The sequence below is a fragment of the Cuculus canorus genome, chromosome 1, assembly GCF_017976375.1.
Source record: "Cuculus canorus isolate bCucCan1 chromosome 1, bCucCan1.pri, whole genome shotgun sequence".
In the NCBI taxonomy this organism is placed as follows: domain Eukaryota; kingdom Metazoa; phylum Chordata; class Aves; order Cuculiformes; family Cuculidae; genus Cuculus; species Cuculus canorus.
The window spans coordinates 207,212,970-207,230,277 of record NC_071401.1 but is presented as its reverse complement, the minus strand read 5'-3'; the positions used below and the strand labels follow the sequence as shown (position 1 = coordinate 207,230,277).

Here is a 17,308-nt window from a genome sequence, read left to right as displayed (position 1 = left end):
CTTCCTGCCTCCATCCATGGATCCAGCCTGGCCAGATCCCTCCGCAGAGTCTTACTGCCTTTCAGCAGATCAACACTCTCACCCAACTTGGTGTCATGTTGCTTTCCATCACCACAGCAAGAACTAAAGCATCTGTGCCGCTGCAGGGCAGATGTCACACAGAGAGGAGGGTGAGGATGGACTCACCTTTTTTCCGTTCATCCGCAGGTTGACTGAGTTTCCAAATGTCATAAATTTTGCTCAGGCCAAAACGGGCAAGCCCCTAAAACAAACAATTTATCTTAACATACAGGAGTGGAGGTGCTGTCTAGAGTTTCTAGATACGGTAGCAAGGCTCAGTGGTTGTAGGTGTTAAAAGAGGAAAGGAAGAACGGAAACGTGCTCCTTTCACGTTCAAGAACAGCCCTGCAGAGAAGGACTTGGAGTGCTGGTTGATGAGAAGCTTGACATGAGCCAGCAATGTGCACTCACAGCCCAGAAACCACCCATGTCCTGGGCTGCACCCAAAGCAGCGTGGCCAGCAGGGAGGGAGGGGATTCTGCCTCTCTATTCCTCTCTGGTGAGACCTCATCTGGAGTATTGTGTCCAGTTCTGGAATCTCCAACATAAGAAGGACGTGGAACTGTTTCAGCAAGTCCAGAGGAGGCTATGAAGATCATCAGAGGGCTGGAGCACCTCCCGTAGAAGGACAGGGTGAGAGAGTTGGGGTTGTTCAGCCTGGAGAAGAGAAGGCTCCGAGGAGACCTAATAGCGACCTTCCAGTACTTGAAGGGGCTACAGGAAAGCTGGGAAGGGACTTCTTATAAAGGCCTGGAGTGATAGGACGAGGGGGAATGGTTTTAAATTGGAAGGGGAAGATTTAGACTAGACATAAGGAGGAATTTCTTCATGATGAGGATAGTGAGACACTGGCCCAGGTTGCCCAGAAAAGTTGTGGTTGCCCCATCCCTGGGGACGTTCAAGGCCAGGTTGGATGGGGCTTTGAGCAGCCTGATCCAGTGGGAGGTGTCCTTGCCCTTGGCAGGGGGATTGGAATTAGATGATCTTTAAGGTCTCTTCCAACTCAAACCATTCTATGATGCTATGCAGAGCTGGTTTCCCAAATCCCTTGGAGCCACAACACAATCCAAGGCAGCTGAAAAGGCCCAGTGCACTCATTGCACTGTAATATGCCGCTTTCTGGTGAAAAAGAGATTAGGAACTTAAAATATCAGTCTAAAATTCAAAACCCCAAGCTCATTCTCCAAACACAATCAGCACTAAGACAACCGTTCATTGTCTTTGAGCTTCAACGTTGCTGGGTTTAGAACAAGATCTCAAATTAAATCATGGGTATCAATGATTCAGAGCTTGAAGACCAATGATTCCTCTGCGGCTTTTGCAATATGGAGCCTCCTTAAAACCTTCCTGTGATTCAAGCATGTGAATTCATAGAATCATAGAATGGTTTGCATTGGAAGCAACCTTAATGACCATCCAGTTCCAAGCCCCTGCAGGGACAACTCCCACTGGATTAGGTTGCTCAAAGCCTCACAGAACCTGGCCTTGAACACCTCAAGGGATGGGAATACAGGGACCAGACCATTACAAGTCTGGAACTCAGGAATAAGCACAGCACAGCATTCTGTGGCATCCAGAAGCCCAAAGGTCACCTTCAACCATTGTCTTCACCTCTCAAGAAAGCTTGATAAATATTTATTCCCTCAAGACAAAGCCAACTGCCTTTTCTTGAGTTTTCTATTCAGTCTGCAATTACAGCTGATTATATTTCTTTCATGCAGGAACACTGTCACTGCCGGCGCGCAAAGGTGCAGCAGCATTCGTTCCATCTAATCCAAACACTTGCAGCGACTTGTTACAGCCATCTGTCACTCTGTCCCCACCCCAGCCAGCAAACTGGAGCTGCTGCTGTCACCTAAGGCTTGTCACAAAAGGGACAGATCAGCCTAAAAAGGAAGAATCATAGAATCGCTTGGTTGGAAAGACCTTTGAGATCATCAAGCCCAACCATACCTGTCCACTACTACACCAGATCCCTGAGGGCCTCATCTCCCCATCTTTTAAACACCTCCAGGGATAGGGTCTCCACCACCTCCCTGGGCAGCCTCTGCCAACGCCTGAGAACCCTTGCAGTGAAGAAATCATTCCTGATGTCCAGTCTGAACCTGCCATGGTGCAACTTGAGGCCATTTCCTCTTGTCCTATCACCTGTCACTTGGGAGAAGAGAACAACACCCACCTCTCTACAACCTCCTTTCAGGTAGTTGTAGAGAGCAATAAGGTCTCCCCTCAGCTTCCTTTTCTCCAGGCTAAACAACTCCATGTCCATCAGCCACCTCTCATAAGCTTTGGTCTCCAGCCTCTTCCCCAGCTCCATTCCCCTTCTCTGGACGTGCTTCAGCTCCCCAATGTCCTTCTTGGAGTGAGGGGCCCAAAAGTGAACCCAGGATTTGAGATGTGGCCTCACCAACACCGACTCCATGGGCACAATCCCTTCCCTCCTCCTGCTGGCCACACTGGGAGCCTCACCTCCACAGATTTGAGGAGCAGCTGCTCCAAATAACCCTTCCCCAACCACAAAAGATGTCTGGTTTCTCCTTGAATATTAGTTTGAAGCCTGGGTGCTGCAAGTGATGGATCAGCTACTCCTATTTCAAGACACACGCTGGTGTCACCACTACAAGTGCTAACAGGCACGAGGACTTGAAGTTGGGATGCAAAAAATGCATTGGCAATTTCCTCTTACCCCAATTACGTGTATTTTAATCGGTCTCTCTCTCCCAGTAAGCTTCACGGCATCCTCAAACACGTTAAAATTGCTTCGTGATAACATGGTTATCTTCCCTCCGATGGTGCCTCTCACATCACCTGCACAAAAACGTTTCCAGTTAGGTGGGGCTGGGTACTAAAAATTAGAGACCTCCATAAATCAGGATTAATCCTGGACACTTTATTATGCAGCAGCTTTGTGACTCCCAGTTACCAGATGGAGCTGACGAAGCTGAGTGGTTCCCCAATACAACTCACCCTTCTGGTTTCCACCCACTAATGTCTTATTCCTGATCCTCTTGCAGACATCCAGAATGGTTGCTCCAACATAAGCTATTTCAGGTCCAAATCTGAAACTCTACGTGGAAAGGAAACAGCAGGAAACGAAGAGGAACTTGTTAAAAACCTACAGAAATATCGTTATCTATGGAACTATACGATCCCCAAACCTTCTGGACAACATTTCCCTTGGAAAAAACCACCCAAATCCCCCCAAACTCTTCCTAGAAACTTGGTCACTCTTGCACCTAAGGTGATAGGAATTGTGCTGTGAGATGGAACTGTGCTGTTGCACTGGAACAGGTCATCCAGAGAAGTGGATTGCCCAGCTCTGGAGGTGTTCAAGGCCAGGTTGGATGGGGCTTTGAGCAACCTGATCCAGTTGGAGGTGTCCTCACCCATGGCAGGGGGTTGGAAATGGATGGGCTTCGCAGTCCCTTCCAACCCAAACCATTCTATGATTCTACACCAGAATTTGTAAACCAGCAAATCTATCCTCCTTAATCAATGAGGGTTTATCTCAAGGAGGTCACTACCAGAAGAAAATTCATCTCCTTCCTTTTAGCTCTTTCATCTCTGCACAGAACCCAGTGTTGTCACGACTGACAGTATCACCCGGGAGATTATCTGCTCCTGCTCACTCTTTCTAAGAATTTTCAACCAACATGACTTCCCTAATGATGTGATCACTCCTCCAAGAGCTCTGCAGCACAGCGTCAACAGCAAAATGTCCCACTAACGCAGGCAACGCAAACCCTCCACTGTGACAAACTCAAGAATCATAGAATAGTTTGGGTTGGAAAGGACCTTAAAGATCACTCGGTTCCAGCCCTCCATGCTGTGGGCAGCGACACCTTCCACTGGCCCAGGCTGCCCAAGGCCCATCCAACCTTGTGTTGAACACCTCCAGGGATGGGGCAGCCACCTCTTCTCTGGGCAACCTGTTCCAGGGTCTCACCACTCTCATGGTGAAGAAATTCTTCCTTATGCCTAGTCTAACTCTGCCCCTCTCCAGTTTATCCCCATTGCCCCTCGTCCTATCACCACAAGCCTTTGCAAACAGCCCCTCTCCAGCTTTCTTGTAGCCCCTTCAGGTACTAGAAGGTTGCTATAAGGTCTCCTCAGAACCTTCTCTTCTCCAGGCTGAACCCCAACTCTCTCAGCCTGTCCTCGTATGGGAGGTGCTCCAGCCCTCGCATCATCCTTGTAGCATCCTCTGGACCCATTCCAACAGGTCCACCTCCTTCTTATGTTGAGGAGGTCTGGTTTTCTGAAGAAGACTCAAAGCATTTTCCACCTCCCTGGATCTGTCTGTGGAAGGAGAGCAGAACCCCATCTTACCTGGGTGAGGTAGTAAACATGGGTGTGAAGCACTGAGTAGAGGGTATTGACAGCACCTCGGAAGGTGTAGATCTGCTGGTGAGGGTCTCCTACGAGGATTATGCCGCATGTCTGTGATAGCACAATATCCACGATGGCTGCAGGAGAACATTGGAGCATTAAGAGAGAGCCTGCTCATAAACCAAGAGCAAACTGTACACTGTCTCTTGCCTGCTTAGGGACAAGAACTCTTGCCTGCTGCCTCACAGCATTTAAAAGGTCAGCGCAGCTGCAGGAGATGCAAAGCTGGGGAGAGGCAAAGGAAAGCAACTGACTATGAGCTCTACAAAGATCCTCCCACTTATTTTCATTTGTTGGACCTGGACTGGAGCTGCACAGCATCTTAATTCCAGAGGTTTGAGCCTGGCACAGATCCACCACCCATACTCAGTGACCTGGACACGCCACATGTGGGCACCCAAACTCAGCGCACATCTCAGAAAGTCCTTCAGTCCACTTTGGATGGAGTCCGTCTGAGGATCGGTGATGCTGGCAGAGCAACTGCTGGCACGTGGGCAGCTGAATGCTCACAAGACAAAGCCTTTAGTGAGTACAGGTGGGAGATGGTCCAGAGGAGGCCATGAAGATGATGTGTGGGCTGGAGCATCTCTGCTATGAGGACAGGCTGAGAGAGTTGGGGTTGTTCAGCCTGGAGAAGAAAAGGCTTAGAGTGGACCTGAAGGGGCTACAGAAAAGCTGGAGAGGGACTTTTTCCAAGGGACTGGAGTGATAGGATGAAGAGGAGTGGTTTTAAATTAGAAGGGGAAAGATTTGGACTGGACATGAGGAAGAAATTCTTCACAACGAGAGTGGTGAGGCCCTGGCACAGGTCCCTCAGGGAAGGTGTGGATGTCACCTCCCTGGAGGCATTCAAGGCCAGGGTGGATGGGGCCTTGGGCAGCCTGATCCAATGGGAGGTGTCCCTGCCCATGGCAGGGGGTTGGAACTGGATGGTCTTTAAGGTCCCTTCCAACCCAAACCATTCTGATTCTATATGGCCAGCGAAGCCTGCCAGCAGCATTCTGCTACAAGACTCAAGAACCCCCAGGATGGTGCAAGGAACAGGCAAAACCCTCCCCCCCGTGCCAGCGTGGGATGGAGCAGCTCTGCTTTTCTGATGGCTGAACCATCAGAACACCTCACCCCTCTTGCACTAAAGCCCGCCCTGGGCTACGCTGGCATTCTGTTTTACCCTGTTAGCAGCAAACAAGAAGAACAGGCTCTGGAATGCATGCCTGGATGCCCAAAGGAATGAAAGCAACTCCTCAAGCTGATGCACACATACCCTTGCAGCCTGCTTACAAGCTGCCTTATTATATTTGCAAGGATCCAGGATGATGCAAAAGGTCAGTTATAACATTACAGCTAAGGAATATTAATTGGGCTACTTCTCACACCCCAGAGCACACAAACATCCTCTCTGTATGCGTTGAGGATGAGCGCAGCTCCATCTCCTGGTACTGCTCACCTGGAGTGCAGTCCTGCGCTTCATCAACAAAAATGGCATCATATCCCGAGAGGTGAGGCTTGCTGAGCTGCCAGAGTTTCAAATATCCTGAAAGAAAGAACAAAGCGTGTCTGGGGGAGGGTAAATCTCTCAGCTTAAAACACCATGATTTTCAAAACAAGTCCTTTTTTTTTTTTTTAAAAAAAAAAAGTTTCTGGCCCTACTACTTCAAGGCCAATCGTATCCTGGGCTGCATCGGAAGAAGCGTGGCCAGAAGAAGAAAAAGGGTGAGGGAGGGAATTCTGCCCCTCCATTCCGCTCTCGTGAGACCCCAACCGGAGTCCTCTGTCCAGTTCTGGAATCCTCAACAGGATCACAGAATCATAGAATCACTAGGTTGGAAAAGACGTCTTAGATCATCGATTCCAACCATTCCTATCTGCCACTAAACCATGCCCCTGAGCACCTCGTCTACCCATCTTTTAAACACCTACAGGGATGGGAACTCCACCACCTCCCTGGGCAGCCTCTGACAGTGCCCCACGACCCCTTCTGTGAAGTATTTCTCCCTGATGTCCAGTCTGAACCTCCCCTGGAGCAGCTTAAGGCCATTCCCCCTTGTCCTGTCACCCGTCATTTGGGAGAAAAGGCCAGCACCCACCTCTCTACAACCTCCTTTCAAGTAGTTCTAGAGAGAAATAAGGTCTCCCTCACCCTCCTCTTCTCCAGGCTAAGCAACTCGAGGTCCCTCAGCCACTCCTCATAAGACTTGTTCTCCAGCCCCTTCACCAGCTTCGGTTTTCTTCTCTGGACATGCTCCAGAGCCCAAACATCCTTCTTGGACTCAGGGGCCACGGAAGATGACCAGAGAGCTGGAGCACCTCTGCTAGGAGGACAGGCTAAGAGAGTTGGGGTTGTTCAGCTGGGAGAAGAGAAGCCTCTGGGAAGATCTGATAGTGGACCTGAAGGGGCTCCAGAAAAACTGGGGAGGGACTTTTTCCAAGGGTCTGGAGTGATAGGATGAGGGGGAATGGCTTTAAATTGGAACAGGGAACATTTGCATTGGACATTAAGAAGAACTTCTTCACAATGAGGGTGGTAGGACCTTGGCAAAGGTTCCTCAGAGAAGCTGTAGATGTTACCTCCCTGGAGGTGATCAAGGCCAGGTCAGATGGGGCTTTGAGCAGCCTGGTCTAGTTGGAGGTGTTTCGAACTGGATTTTTAAGGTCCCTATCAATCCAAACTGTCCTACGATTCTTCCTTAGAACTTGCATGAAGGTGCAAACATCTCCCAGATGTGGCTCTGTCTGCCTTAGTTCTATGAAGGATCAAAAAGCCAATCTGACGGCAGCTACTCCGACAGCTACAAAGTTCTTAAAGCACAAAGCAAATGACAAGGAAGAACATTTTCCCCAGTACGAGCCACACACGCTAAGAAGGAAGAGGAAAGGGCATGCTGGCAGCAGCAAGGAACAAACATTTGCTGGTGACATTCATACACCCACCGTCTCACCCCTGAATTCCTATTATTTTGCTGTCAGTTACACACAGCTGAATAGTTGAACCACCTCCTGAGGCCAAAGAGGAAAAATGAACCAACTTCCAGTCCTTTGACCTGTTTTGAGCTCCCTGGTGAGTGGAGGAGGACAGGAATTTTATACTTTACCGTCACAAGTCATCTTGTATTTCTTCTCTACGTCTCCATCCAGTTTCTTCATGTTGTGCCATATCTCTCTCGCTTCTTCCACAATGATCTAGAAAGAGCAAATGGAAGGGTGTGGATAGATCGATTTGAGAAGAAAAACAAACCAGAAAAACAGATCTTCTCTGAAGCCCTTCTCCTCCTGCTTCTCTTTTAGGGAGACCTTAGAGATGTTCAAGGCCAGGTCAGATGGGGCTTGGAGCAACCTGATCCAGTGGGAGGTGTCCCTGGCCATGTCAGGCAGTTGGAACTGGCTGGGCTTTAAGGTCCCTTTCAATCTGGTGGGAGTTGAGCAGAAAACCAGCCTTTCTGCTTTACATTGACGATGTCCAATCAGATCCAGTTCAGCCAAGAGAAATTCAATTTGCAGATGTTACAACCAGCAGGGAATGAATTGACAGCCTCAAAATACCTTGAGGTACCTCGCAAAGTGTCAAGAGAAGCCAAAATAAACATGAAGTCTGTGCTAACGTGCAGAAATTAGGGGGTATTGTGTGATACTGTCCTAATAGCTGAGCCAAGGAAATGTTCTTTTCAGGGAGATGCATTCGGAAAAGGCTTTGTTGAAGAGAAAACATTAACTGGTGGTGGCACAAAAGAATCATAGAACAGTGTGAGTTAGAAGGAACCTTAAAGCCCAACCAGTTCCAACCTTCCTGCCACAAACAGGGACACCGCCCACTGGATCAAGTTGCTCAAAGCCCATCCAAGGTGGCCTTGAACACCTCCAGGGATGGGGCAGCCATGACTTCTTTCAGCAACCTGGGCCAGGGCCTCCCCACCGTCACAGAAGAACATTTCTTCCTAAGATCTCATCTCAATCTCCCCTCTTTCAGCTTAAAATCGTTCCCCTCTCATCCTATCCCTGCACTCCCTGATCAAGAGTCCCTCCCCAGCTCTCCTGGAGCCCCTTCAGGTACTGTAAGTTGCTCTAAGGTCTCCCTGGTGCCTTCTCTTCTCCAAGCTGAGAACCCCAACTCTCTCCCCCTGCCCTTGTACAGGAGGTTCTCCAGCCCTTGGATCATCTCCATGGCCTCCTCTGGAGTCGCTCCAACAGATCCACATCCTCCCTGTGCTGAGGGCTCCAGAGCTGACCACAGGACACCAGGTGACCTCATATCTATGTCCCCTCTTTCAGCTTTAAAACCATTCCCCTTTGTCTTATCAAAAGCCCCACCCCAGCCTTTCTGTAGCCCCTTTCAGTGCCAGAAGCTGCTCTAAGGTCTCCTTGGAGCCTCCTCTTCTCCAGGCTGAACAACCCAAACTCCCTCCATCTCTCTTTCCCTTGCATAGCACAAATATTCATGAACTACGAGAGATATGGGATAACTACAGCCCCTTCCAAACCCCGGAGCCCAAGTCTTGCTTCATCTCAGATACTCACTTTCTTTTCTTCTCGACTGACAAGTTTTCTCTCGCCGTGAGTATTTTTGAACCAAATCGGAGTGTGCTCTTCACAGATCTCTTCATCTGATGAGGCAAAAAAGCTTTCAAGGGTCTGCAAGACTGTTTTGCCTCTTATGAACAGTGACTGTCCCTCACGGTTCTGGATAAGGGAACTGATGGAATAAGCTGACATCTTGGAGAAGTTTAGCTTGCCTTTTTCTTTATAGCTGTGCCACAGACAACAAAAAATAGAAGAGAGACATTGAAACACACATGAAAAGCCTACTGCAAAAGCAAGTTCACTTTTGCTTCTGTTGCACGCTAACGCTTGCAGAAGTTCTATACACCCACTTTGATCTATGAATGGAATAGCTTTGAAATCTGCACAAATTTAGAATCATAGAATAGTTTTGGTTGGAAGGGACCTTAAAGATCATCCAGATCCAACCCCCCTGCCATGGGCAGGGACACATCCCACTGGATCAGGCTGCCCAAGGCTCCATCCAACCTGGCCTTGAACACCTCCAGGGATGGGGCAGCCACAACTTCCCTAGGCAAACCTGTATCAGGGCCTCACCACTCTCATGATGAAGAAATTCTTCCTTATATCAAGCCTAAATCTGCCCCTCTCCAGTTTATAGCCACTGTCCCTCATCCTGTCACCACAAGCCTTTGTGAACAGTCCTTCCCCAGCTTTCCTTGGAGCCCCTTCAGGTACTGGAAGGTCGCTATAAGATCTCGCAGCCTTCTCTTCTCCAGGCTGAACAAGCCCAAATCTCTCAGCCTGTCCTTGTATGGAAGGTGCTCCAGCCCTTGCATCATCTTTGTACTCTCCTCTGGACCTGATGGAAGCACAAACTGGGTCATTTTATATTTTCATAGATGAAAAGTTGAGCCAAAGAGATATTCCATCATTCACCCTTGTAATTACAGACTGTTTTCAAAGGCAGGTAAGAGGGCTACCAAGATGATCCAAGGGCTGAAGGGCCTCTGCTCTGAGGACAGGCTGAGAGAGTTGGGGTTGCTCAGCCTAGAGAAGAGAAGGCTCCAAGAAAACCTTAGAGCACCTTCCAGTGCCTGAAGGGGCTACAGGAAAGCTGGGGAGGGACTTTTCAGAAGGGCTTGGCGCAACAGGACAAGGGGAAATCGCTTTAGTTTGGAAGGGGGGAGCTTTAGATTAGACATTAGGAAGAAATTCTTCACGATGAGGTGGTGAGACACTGGCACAGGTTGCCCAGAGAAGCTGTGGATGCCCCCTCCCGGAGGTGTTCAATGCCAGGTTGGACAAGGCTTTGAGCAACTCGATCCAGTGGCAAAAGGAACTGGATGGGCTTTAAGGTTCCTTCCAACTCAAACCATTCTATGAATTTATGATTTCCCCCATTCTTTTTGCTTCCTCAGCTCCTGGAGGCTTACTTCACACCCAGACATTCCTTTCCTGACATGTCTTTTTCCCTGCTCCACTGGCCTTCAAGGAAGGCATCTAAAATCCCCGCTCACCGTTTACCGACACTGCCAAATGCTAACGAATGGAAAGTCTTGCACATCACATTTCTGGGGAAGACGCTTTTCCCTTTCTCTACAACAGCTTTGTTAAATGCCACGTAAAGGAAGTTCATATCAGCAAACTTCTCTGCATACTTGAGCAAGGTTGAGGTCTTTCCTGTACCTGAGGAACAGAAGAAAGGAAACATAAACCAGAGTCAGGAATTAATGAATCTGCACACCTCTCAGCAGCTTTACCTTCCCCCTCCTGCTGTCCTAACTGCGTAACAGTTAGTTATTTGCAGCTAAAGGGAATGAATTCACTGCTGCAATTGATACCGGCCGAAGCTGTGGAGTAAAGCAGCTTTGGAAAATTACAGTCTGCGGCTTAAAAGCTTTAAAAAAAACCCCACACTTTATAATCATAGAATCACATAATGGTTTGGGTTGGAAGGGACCTTAAAGCCTACCCAGTTCCAAGCCCCCTGCCATGGTCAGGGACATCCCACTGGACCAGCTTGCTCCAAGCCCCATCCAACCTGACCTTGAACACCTCCAGGGATGGGGCAGCCACAATTTCCCTGAGAAATCTGTTTCAGGGTCCAACCACTGCCGTCGGGAAGAATTTCTTCCTAGTGTCTAATCTAAAGCTCCCCTCTTCCAATTTAAAGCCATTGCCCCTTGTCCTATCACCAGGCCCTCCTGAAAAGTCCCTCCCCAGCTTTCCTGGAGACCCTTTAGGTACTGGAAGCTGCTCTAATGTCTCCCCGGAGCCTTCTCTTCTCCAGGCTGAGCAACCCCAACTCTCTCAGCCTGTCCTCATAGCAGAGGACGTATTATCCTCATATGGTCATCCAATATGCTAAAAGTCTGAGCACAGTGAAGGTGCTGGTTCTCTCAGCATCACAGAATAGTCTGGCTTGGAAGGCACCTTAAAGATCATCTAGTTCCAACCCCCCTGCCACGGGCCAGGACATCCCACTAGATTAGGCTGCCCAAGGCCCCATCCAGCCTGGCCTTGAAGAGATGACGCTTCTCTCCTGGGTTCCCAATAGGCTGCTCTGGGCAGTCATCAACAGTGCCCAAGCCCTCGGTTTCGGCATCGTGCTCCAATAAGATGTTTATCCAGCCTGCATGGGAGGAACCCCCACCATGCTTCCCACTCCTATTTCTCTGCAAAACCTCGCTCTGATTTTTAGTACTGATTAAAAGCAAGGTGGTTCCCTCTGACATCCACACAGCTCCTCAGACACAAGCAGCAGGGAGGGAAGGAGCAAAAAAAAAAGACCTTAGAGGGACCTTCCAGCACCTAAAGGGGCTACAAGAAAGCTGGGAAGGGACTGTTTACAAAGGCTCGTAGCGATAGGATGAGGGGCAATGGGGATAAACTGAAGAGGGGCAGATTTAGACTGGATATAAGGAGGAATTTCTTCACCATGAGAGTGGTGAGGCCCTGAAACAGGTTTGCCCAGGGAAGTTGTGGCTGCCCCATCCCTGGAGGTGTTCAAGGCCAGGTTGGATGGGCCTTGGGCAGCCTCATCTAGTGGGAGGTGTCCCTGCCCATGGCAGGGGGTTGGAACTGGATGATCTTTAAGGTCCCTTCCAACATAAACTATTCTATGATTCTATGAAAATTAGAGGTTATGTTGTAAGAATAAATGTGTCATTTTTTGGCTCTTACCTGCAAATGCCATAATTTTCACTATTTGACCACGCTCAATTTTGTGATTCAAAATCCTTTTCTGCTCATGGGTCAGCTTTACTTCGGGGCAGCTGCTAAAATCAGGAAACAAAAGCAGAGCAAAAGGAATGAAGAAAATAAATCCTCCCACGTAAACCAAACAAGAACAAAACTGAAAAGTTATTTATTCCATCCCACAAACAGGAAGGTGGCACTGGATCAACCTTGTTATTTTGCAAATGAGAAAAACAGGAAATAAGAAAAGATTGGAGGCAGCAAATAAATTATACCTTGAGGAAGGTGGCACCAGAAAAGACCTTCTCAAGGGCTCGAAGCCATAACAAATTTGGCCTCCTTGAGTCCTCCGGCTTATTGAAAACAGTGACTTGGGTTTGGGGTGATTTGTTGCTTTTGAAAGCCTGTACCTTAAATTACTCCCCTATTTCTCAGCATAGAGGACAGACTGATCATCCTGAGGACCCAAAAGCTTTGATTAACATGAAGAAAGGTGTTCAGTGCTTCTGCCTGAAGTGAAATTGCTTTATTCGTAAAGGTTGGAAACCTACAGTCAGAAAAAAGTGTGACCCACTGCTTTGCATGGGGTCACAACAGCATCTTGAAGGCGAAAAGCCTTGATTTAGGGTTTTTTTAATCATAGAATCACAGAATAGTTTGTATTGGAAGGGACCTTAAAGATCATCCAGTTCCTACACCCTGCCATAGGCAGGGACACCTCCCCACAAAGCCCCCCACTAAGGTCCTGCAGACTTGGGTGCATTCCTCAGATCACCTAAAACTGCATCATTACCTGGCCCATAAGTCTTGTCTGTAGCGCGATGCCGGTGTTTCCTCTTCCACTGTCTGCGTAGTTATGGAAGCATTCTCCATCAGATAGAGGCAGTAGAAAATATTGTAATGGATCCTGGTAGAAAGGGCAAAAAAGAAAGCGGCATTGTGAAATCATCACGAACAAATTAAATGTCTGCAGCCACCTAAAAGACTGCCAACGTCATGAATAATTCATAGAAACATAGAAATGTTTGGCTGGAAAAGACCTTAAAGATCATCAAGTCCAACAGTACCTGTCCACTACTAAACCATACCCCTAAGCACCTCATCTCCCTGTCTTTTAAACACCTCCAGGGACGGGGACTCCACCACCTCCCCGAGCAGCCTCTGCCAAGGCCCAAGAACCCTTGCAGTGAAGAACTTCATCCTGTTGTCTAATGTGAACCTTCCCTGGTGCTACTTGAGGCTGTTTCCTCCCATCTTATCACCTGTCACTTGGGAGAAGAGACCAACAGTCATCTCGCTACAATCTCCTTTCAGAGAGTTGTAGATGGTGATAAGGTCTCCCCTCCGTCTCCTTTTTTCCAGGCTAAACAACCACAGGTCCCTCAGCTGCTTCTCTTAACGCTTGTTCTCCAGCTTCTTCACCAGCTCCATTCCCCCTCTCAGAATGCACTCCAGGCACTCAATGTCCTTCTTGGCGTGAAGAACCTAAAATATACATCACACACGGACACGCCAGGAAGAGGTAGGCAAGTAGGAAGCATCTCCCCAGTCCTTACCTGTTAGTGATGGCAATGTTCCTGTCCCTCATCGCATACAGCAAAGTGGCAATGCAGTAAAGCCTCTCGGTCACATCCACAACAGAGAGGTTGGAGCAGGGTCTCTGCAGACACACCATCAAGTTTCGGATATCCCTGACGCCGTCAGAGAAAAGCACCATAACTGCAATTATGGCCCACATGTTCTCAGGCTGGAACAAGAAGAAAGAGTGAGCAAAAAGTTAAGCCTACAGGTGCTCTAAAGAGAAAATTTTGGATTCAGGAGGACAGACATAGAATCATAGAGTAGTTTGGGTTGGAAGGGACCTTAAAGATCATCTAGTTCCAAGCCCACTGCTATGGGCAGGGACATCCCACTAGATCAGGCTGCCCAAGGCCCCATCCAGCCTGGCCTTGAACACCTCCAGGGAATGACCTCAAAGCACCAGCAGTAGTTAAATAAGTCAGTTATTATCTGTTAAACCTACCCCCATCCTGCTCTGTAAATGCGGCAGTTTGTTGGCGATGCAGACTTCAGCCTTTGGGAAGAGGTGATGACTCTTCAAACACCGAAGAACCACACTGGGATCCACCTTTGGGGCAGTGGGTATGGCAGACACGCACCTGCGCAGAACAGGAACAGCAGCATTTGCAAAAGAGTTTTATCGAGTGAGTAGGGTCCCTGCCCATGGCAGGGTGCTAGAACTGGATGATCTTTAAAGGTCCCTTCCAACTCAAACCATTCTACGATTCTCTATGAATTTATCTGCCAAGTAAATAACGCCTTTTCCTAAGTGCCATCAGTTGGGTTGCAGTCAAGTTCAGATTGGACATAAGGAAAAATTTCTCCACCAATAGGGTTCTCAGGCCCTGGCAAAGGCTGCCCAGGGCAGCGGTGGAGTCCCTATCCCTGATGGTGTTTAAAAGACAGGTAGATGAGGTGCTCAGGGATCTGGTTTAGTAGTGGAGAGGTACAGTTGGATGATCTCAAAGGTTTTTTCCAGTCTAGTGATTGTATAAGTGAAATTACATCTTGCTTTGTGCCTCAAGGATTTGACCAGATGCATTCAATGGCGAGGCTGAACTTGGATTTCCAACCCCAGCTCTTGTGCCTAGAGGCACTTAGACAAGTAATTCCCACTTCTGTTACACAGACACCTGCTTATTCTGCTGCATTTTATATTTTGCACGCTTCCCCAATGCTTGGGGAAGAATGGCTGGAAAGCTGCCCAGTGGAAAAGGACCTGGATGTGCTGGTTGACAGTGGCTGAACATGAGCCAGCAGTGGCCCAGGTGGCCAAGAAGGCCAACAGCATCCTGACTTGGATCAGCCATGGTGTGGACAGTAGGAGCAGGGAAGGGATTGTTCCCCTAGACTCAGAGTTGTGGAGGTTGCACCTCGAATCCTGGGTTCACCACCCTTGAGCCTCTCACTCCAAGAAAGACCTTGAGGGGTGTGAGCGCATCTGGAGAAGGGAAATGAGCTGGGGAAGGTGCTGGAGCCCAGGGGTTCAGGGACCAGCTGAGGGACCTGGGGCTGTTTAGTCTGGAGAAGGGGAGGCTTAAGGGACACCTCATAGCTCTTTGCAGCTCCTGGAATGGAGGTTGGAGCCAGGCAGGGCTCAGGCTCTGCTTCCAAGTAACAAATGGTAGGATGAGAGGAAATGGCCTCAAGTTGTGCCAGGGGAGGTTTAGATTGGATATCAGGAAAAAACTCCTCATGGAAAGCGATGTCAAGCACTGGAAGAGGCTCCCTTGGGCAGTGGTAGAGTCTTCACCCCTGGAGGGATTTAAAAGCCGTGTGGACGTGGAGCTTAGGGACACAGTTTAGTGGTGGGGTTGGCAGTGTGAAATTAATGTTTGGACTCAATGGTCTTACATGTCTTTTCCAACCTAAATGCTTCTGCAATTCTATTACTTTACTTCAAATATAACAAGGAGGAGGAAAGAGAAAGTTTTTTACCTATTTCCAGAACCCTACTGGTGATTTCTACTGTTAAAACAATTTCTCCTTCCTCATCTTCCTGTATGTCTCTCACCTTCTGAAGACAAACTCACTCCTCTCTCCTAGCCAGTCATAGGATGAAATTGAAGAAGACCCAAAAGAAGGACAGTCTGAGGATCTACAGGTACAAACTCAAGTGCTGAAGAGAACTCACCTGATCAGCCCCAACACACATGCTTCCTGCTCCTTTGTTATGGCAAAGTCCTGCAAGACCTGTTCAACTCTGTGCAGGGCCGCGTCCTCCTTCATAAGGTACTGATGGTAGAGCTTCTTCCAAGGAATGAACTAGAATATGAAGCACATGCCATCATCTTTCATCTCATAACACCGGAAAATAGGCTTCTTCTGCCAATAAACTAATTAACATGTCTTCCAAAGAAGACCTGGAGCTCAAAAAGTCCCTGTGGCTTGATAGACACAGCTACCTAGCAGGAGATAGTGAAAGAAAGAGGAAACAGAGGAAAGACAGAAAGACTCGCTCCTCAAATTTTGCAAACATGTCCATAAAAGACTGTTTTTATAGGATGATGGGAATAGGGTGATGTTGGTTCACCACCCAAAGCATTAAAAGAAGGTATTATATCATAGAATGGTTTGGGTTGGAACTGTCCTTAAAGACCATTGAGTTCCAACCCCCCTGCCATGGACAGGGACACCTCCCATTGGAACAATCTGCCCATACCACAGCAATCCTTACCAGAGGATCAACAACAATCTCTCTCCAGCAGCGACACACCAGGCTCAGGTTCTGATACAGGTCCGTCACTGGTAGGAAAGCAAAGATGTGCCTCAGGACTTCAATAGGCAGCTCGTCAATGCTTCCCTGAGGCACTTCCCAGTTCCGAGTCCCCAGGAGTCCATAGTGGGCATCAGGGACTGGTTCAATATCCATATCATCAAGTTCCTGCTTGATCTGGATGTGTTCTGGGTGAACCAACATTGTCTTCTTCTCAGGCTCACTCCACAAATCGTGCTCTTGCTTGTGAACACTTGCAGTGGACAAATGCCGTTTCCTGGAGCTTTCCCTGGGAGTTGATAGAAGGTCCTCACCCGTCAGAAAAGAGCGGGATTCACCACTCATCTCCATCACGGTGCTGAAGGAATCGTCAGATTCAGCAAAGATGAGATCCAGTAGCTCTTCTTTGAATCCACTGTTCTTCATCCCACCAGCACCTACTCGTGTCTCAGAGATCCTGAAGTAATCTGTGATGCTCTTCTGCTGACCTTGGCCTGAGGAAAGACGAAGAGCATGATTGAAGTCAACAAGTGCAAAGAGCACTGCCCCTGAGCTGACAAAGACACCAGAGATTGTGTGAGGTGGTAGATCCTTCCACAGCGCTCCTCACAGACATAAGCTTACTACAGGTGAAATGTCCTACTTCACGCTCCTTTTTTGGCAGCCTGTGGAAGTCATAGAATGGTTTGGGTTGGAAGGGACCTTAAAGCCCATCCAGTTCCAACCCCTTGCCATGGGCAGGGACACCTCCCACTGGATCAAGTTGCTCAAAGCCTCATCCAAACTGGCCTTGAACACCTCCAGGGATGGGGCAGCCACACCTTCTCTGGGCAACCTGGGCCAGGGCTTCCACACTCTCACAGAAGAACATTTCTTCCTAAGATCTCA

The 17,308-nt window shown here is 48.5% G+C and overlaps 1 protein-coding gene across 4 annotated transcripts in view; it reads right to left on the bottom strand.

The window, feature by feature from the left end:
• Positions 1–17,308, bottom strand: part of FBH1 (F-box DNA helicase 1) — a 31,422-nt gene that overhangs the window by 9,192 nt on the left and 4,922 nt on the right. For all 4 annotated transcript variants that reach the window (XM_054050045.1, XM_054050053.1, XM_054050057.1 and 1 more), the window contains 14 exons: positions 16,382–16,914; positions 15,839–15,969; positions 14,168–14,303; positions 13,701–13,891; positions 12,938–13,051; positions 12,130–12,224; positions 10,464–10,632; positions 8,962–9,190; positions 7,542–7,629; positions 5,897–5,983; positions 4,390–4,526; positions 3,028–3,127; positions 2,747–2,868; positions 187–262 (listed from right to left, as the gene is read on the bottom strand). In XM_054050045.1, the coding sequence (XP_053906020.1) occupies positions 187–262; positions 2,747–2,868; positions 3,028–3,127; positions 4,390–4,526; positions 5,897–5,983; positions 7,542–7,629; positions 8,962–9,190; positions 10,464–10,632; positions 12,130–12,224; positions 12,938–13,051; positions 13,701–13,891; positions 14,168–14,303; positions 15,839–15,969; positions 16,382–16,914 (2,208 nt within the window). The remainder of the gene's footprint in view (positions 1–186; positions 263–2,746; positions 2,869–3,027; positions 3,128–4,389; positions 4,527–5,896; positions 5,984–7,541; positions 7,630–8,961; positions 9,191–10,463; positions 10,633–12,129; positions 12,225–12,937; positions 13,052–13,700; positions 13,892–14,167; positions 14,304–15,838; positions 15,970–16,381; positions 16,915–17,308) is intronic.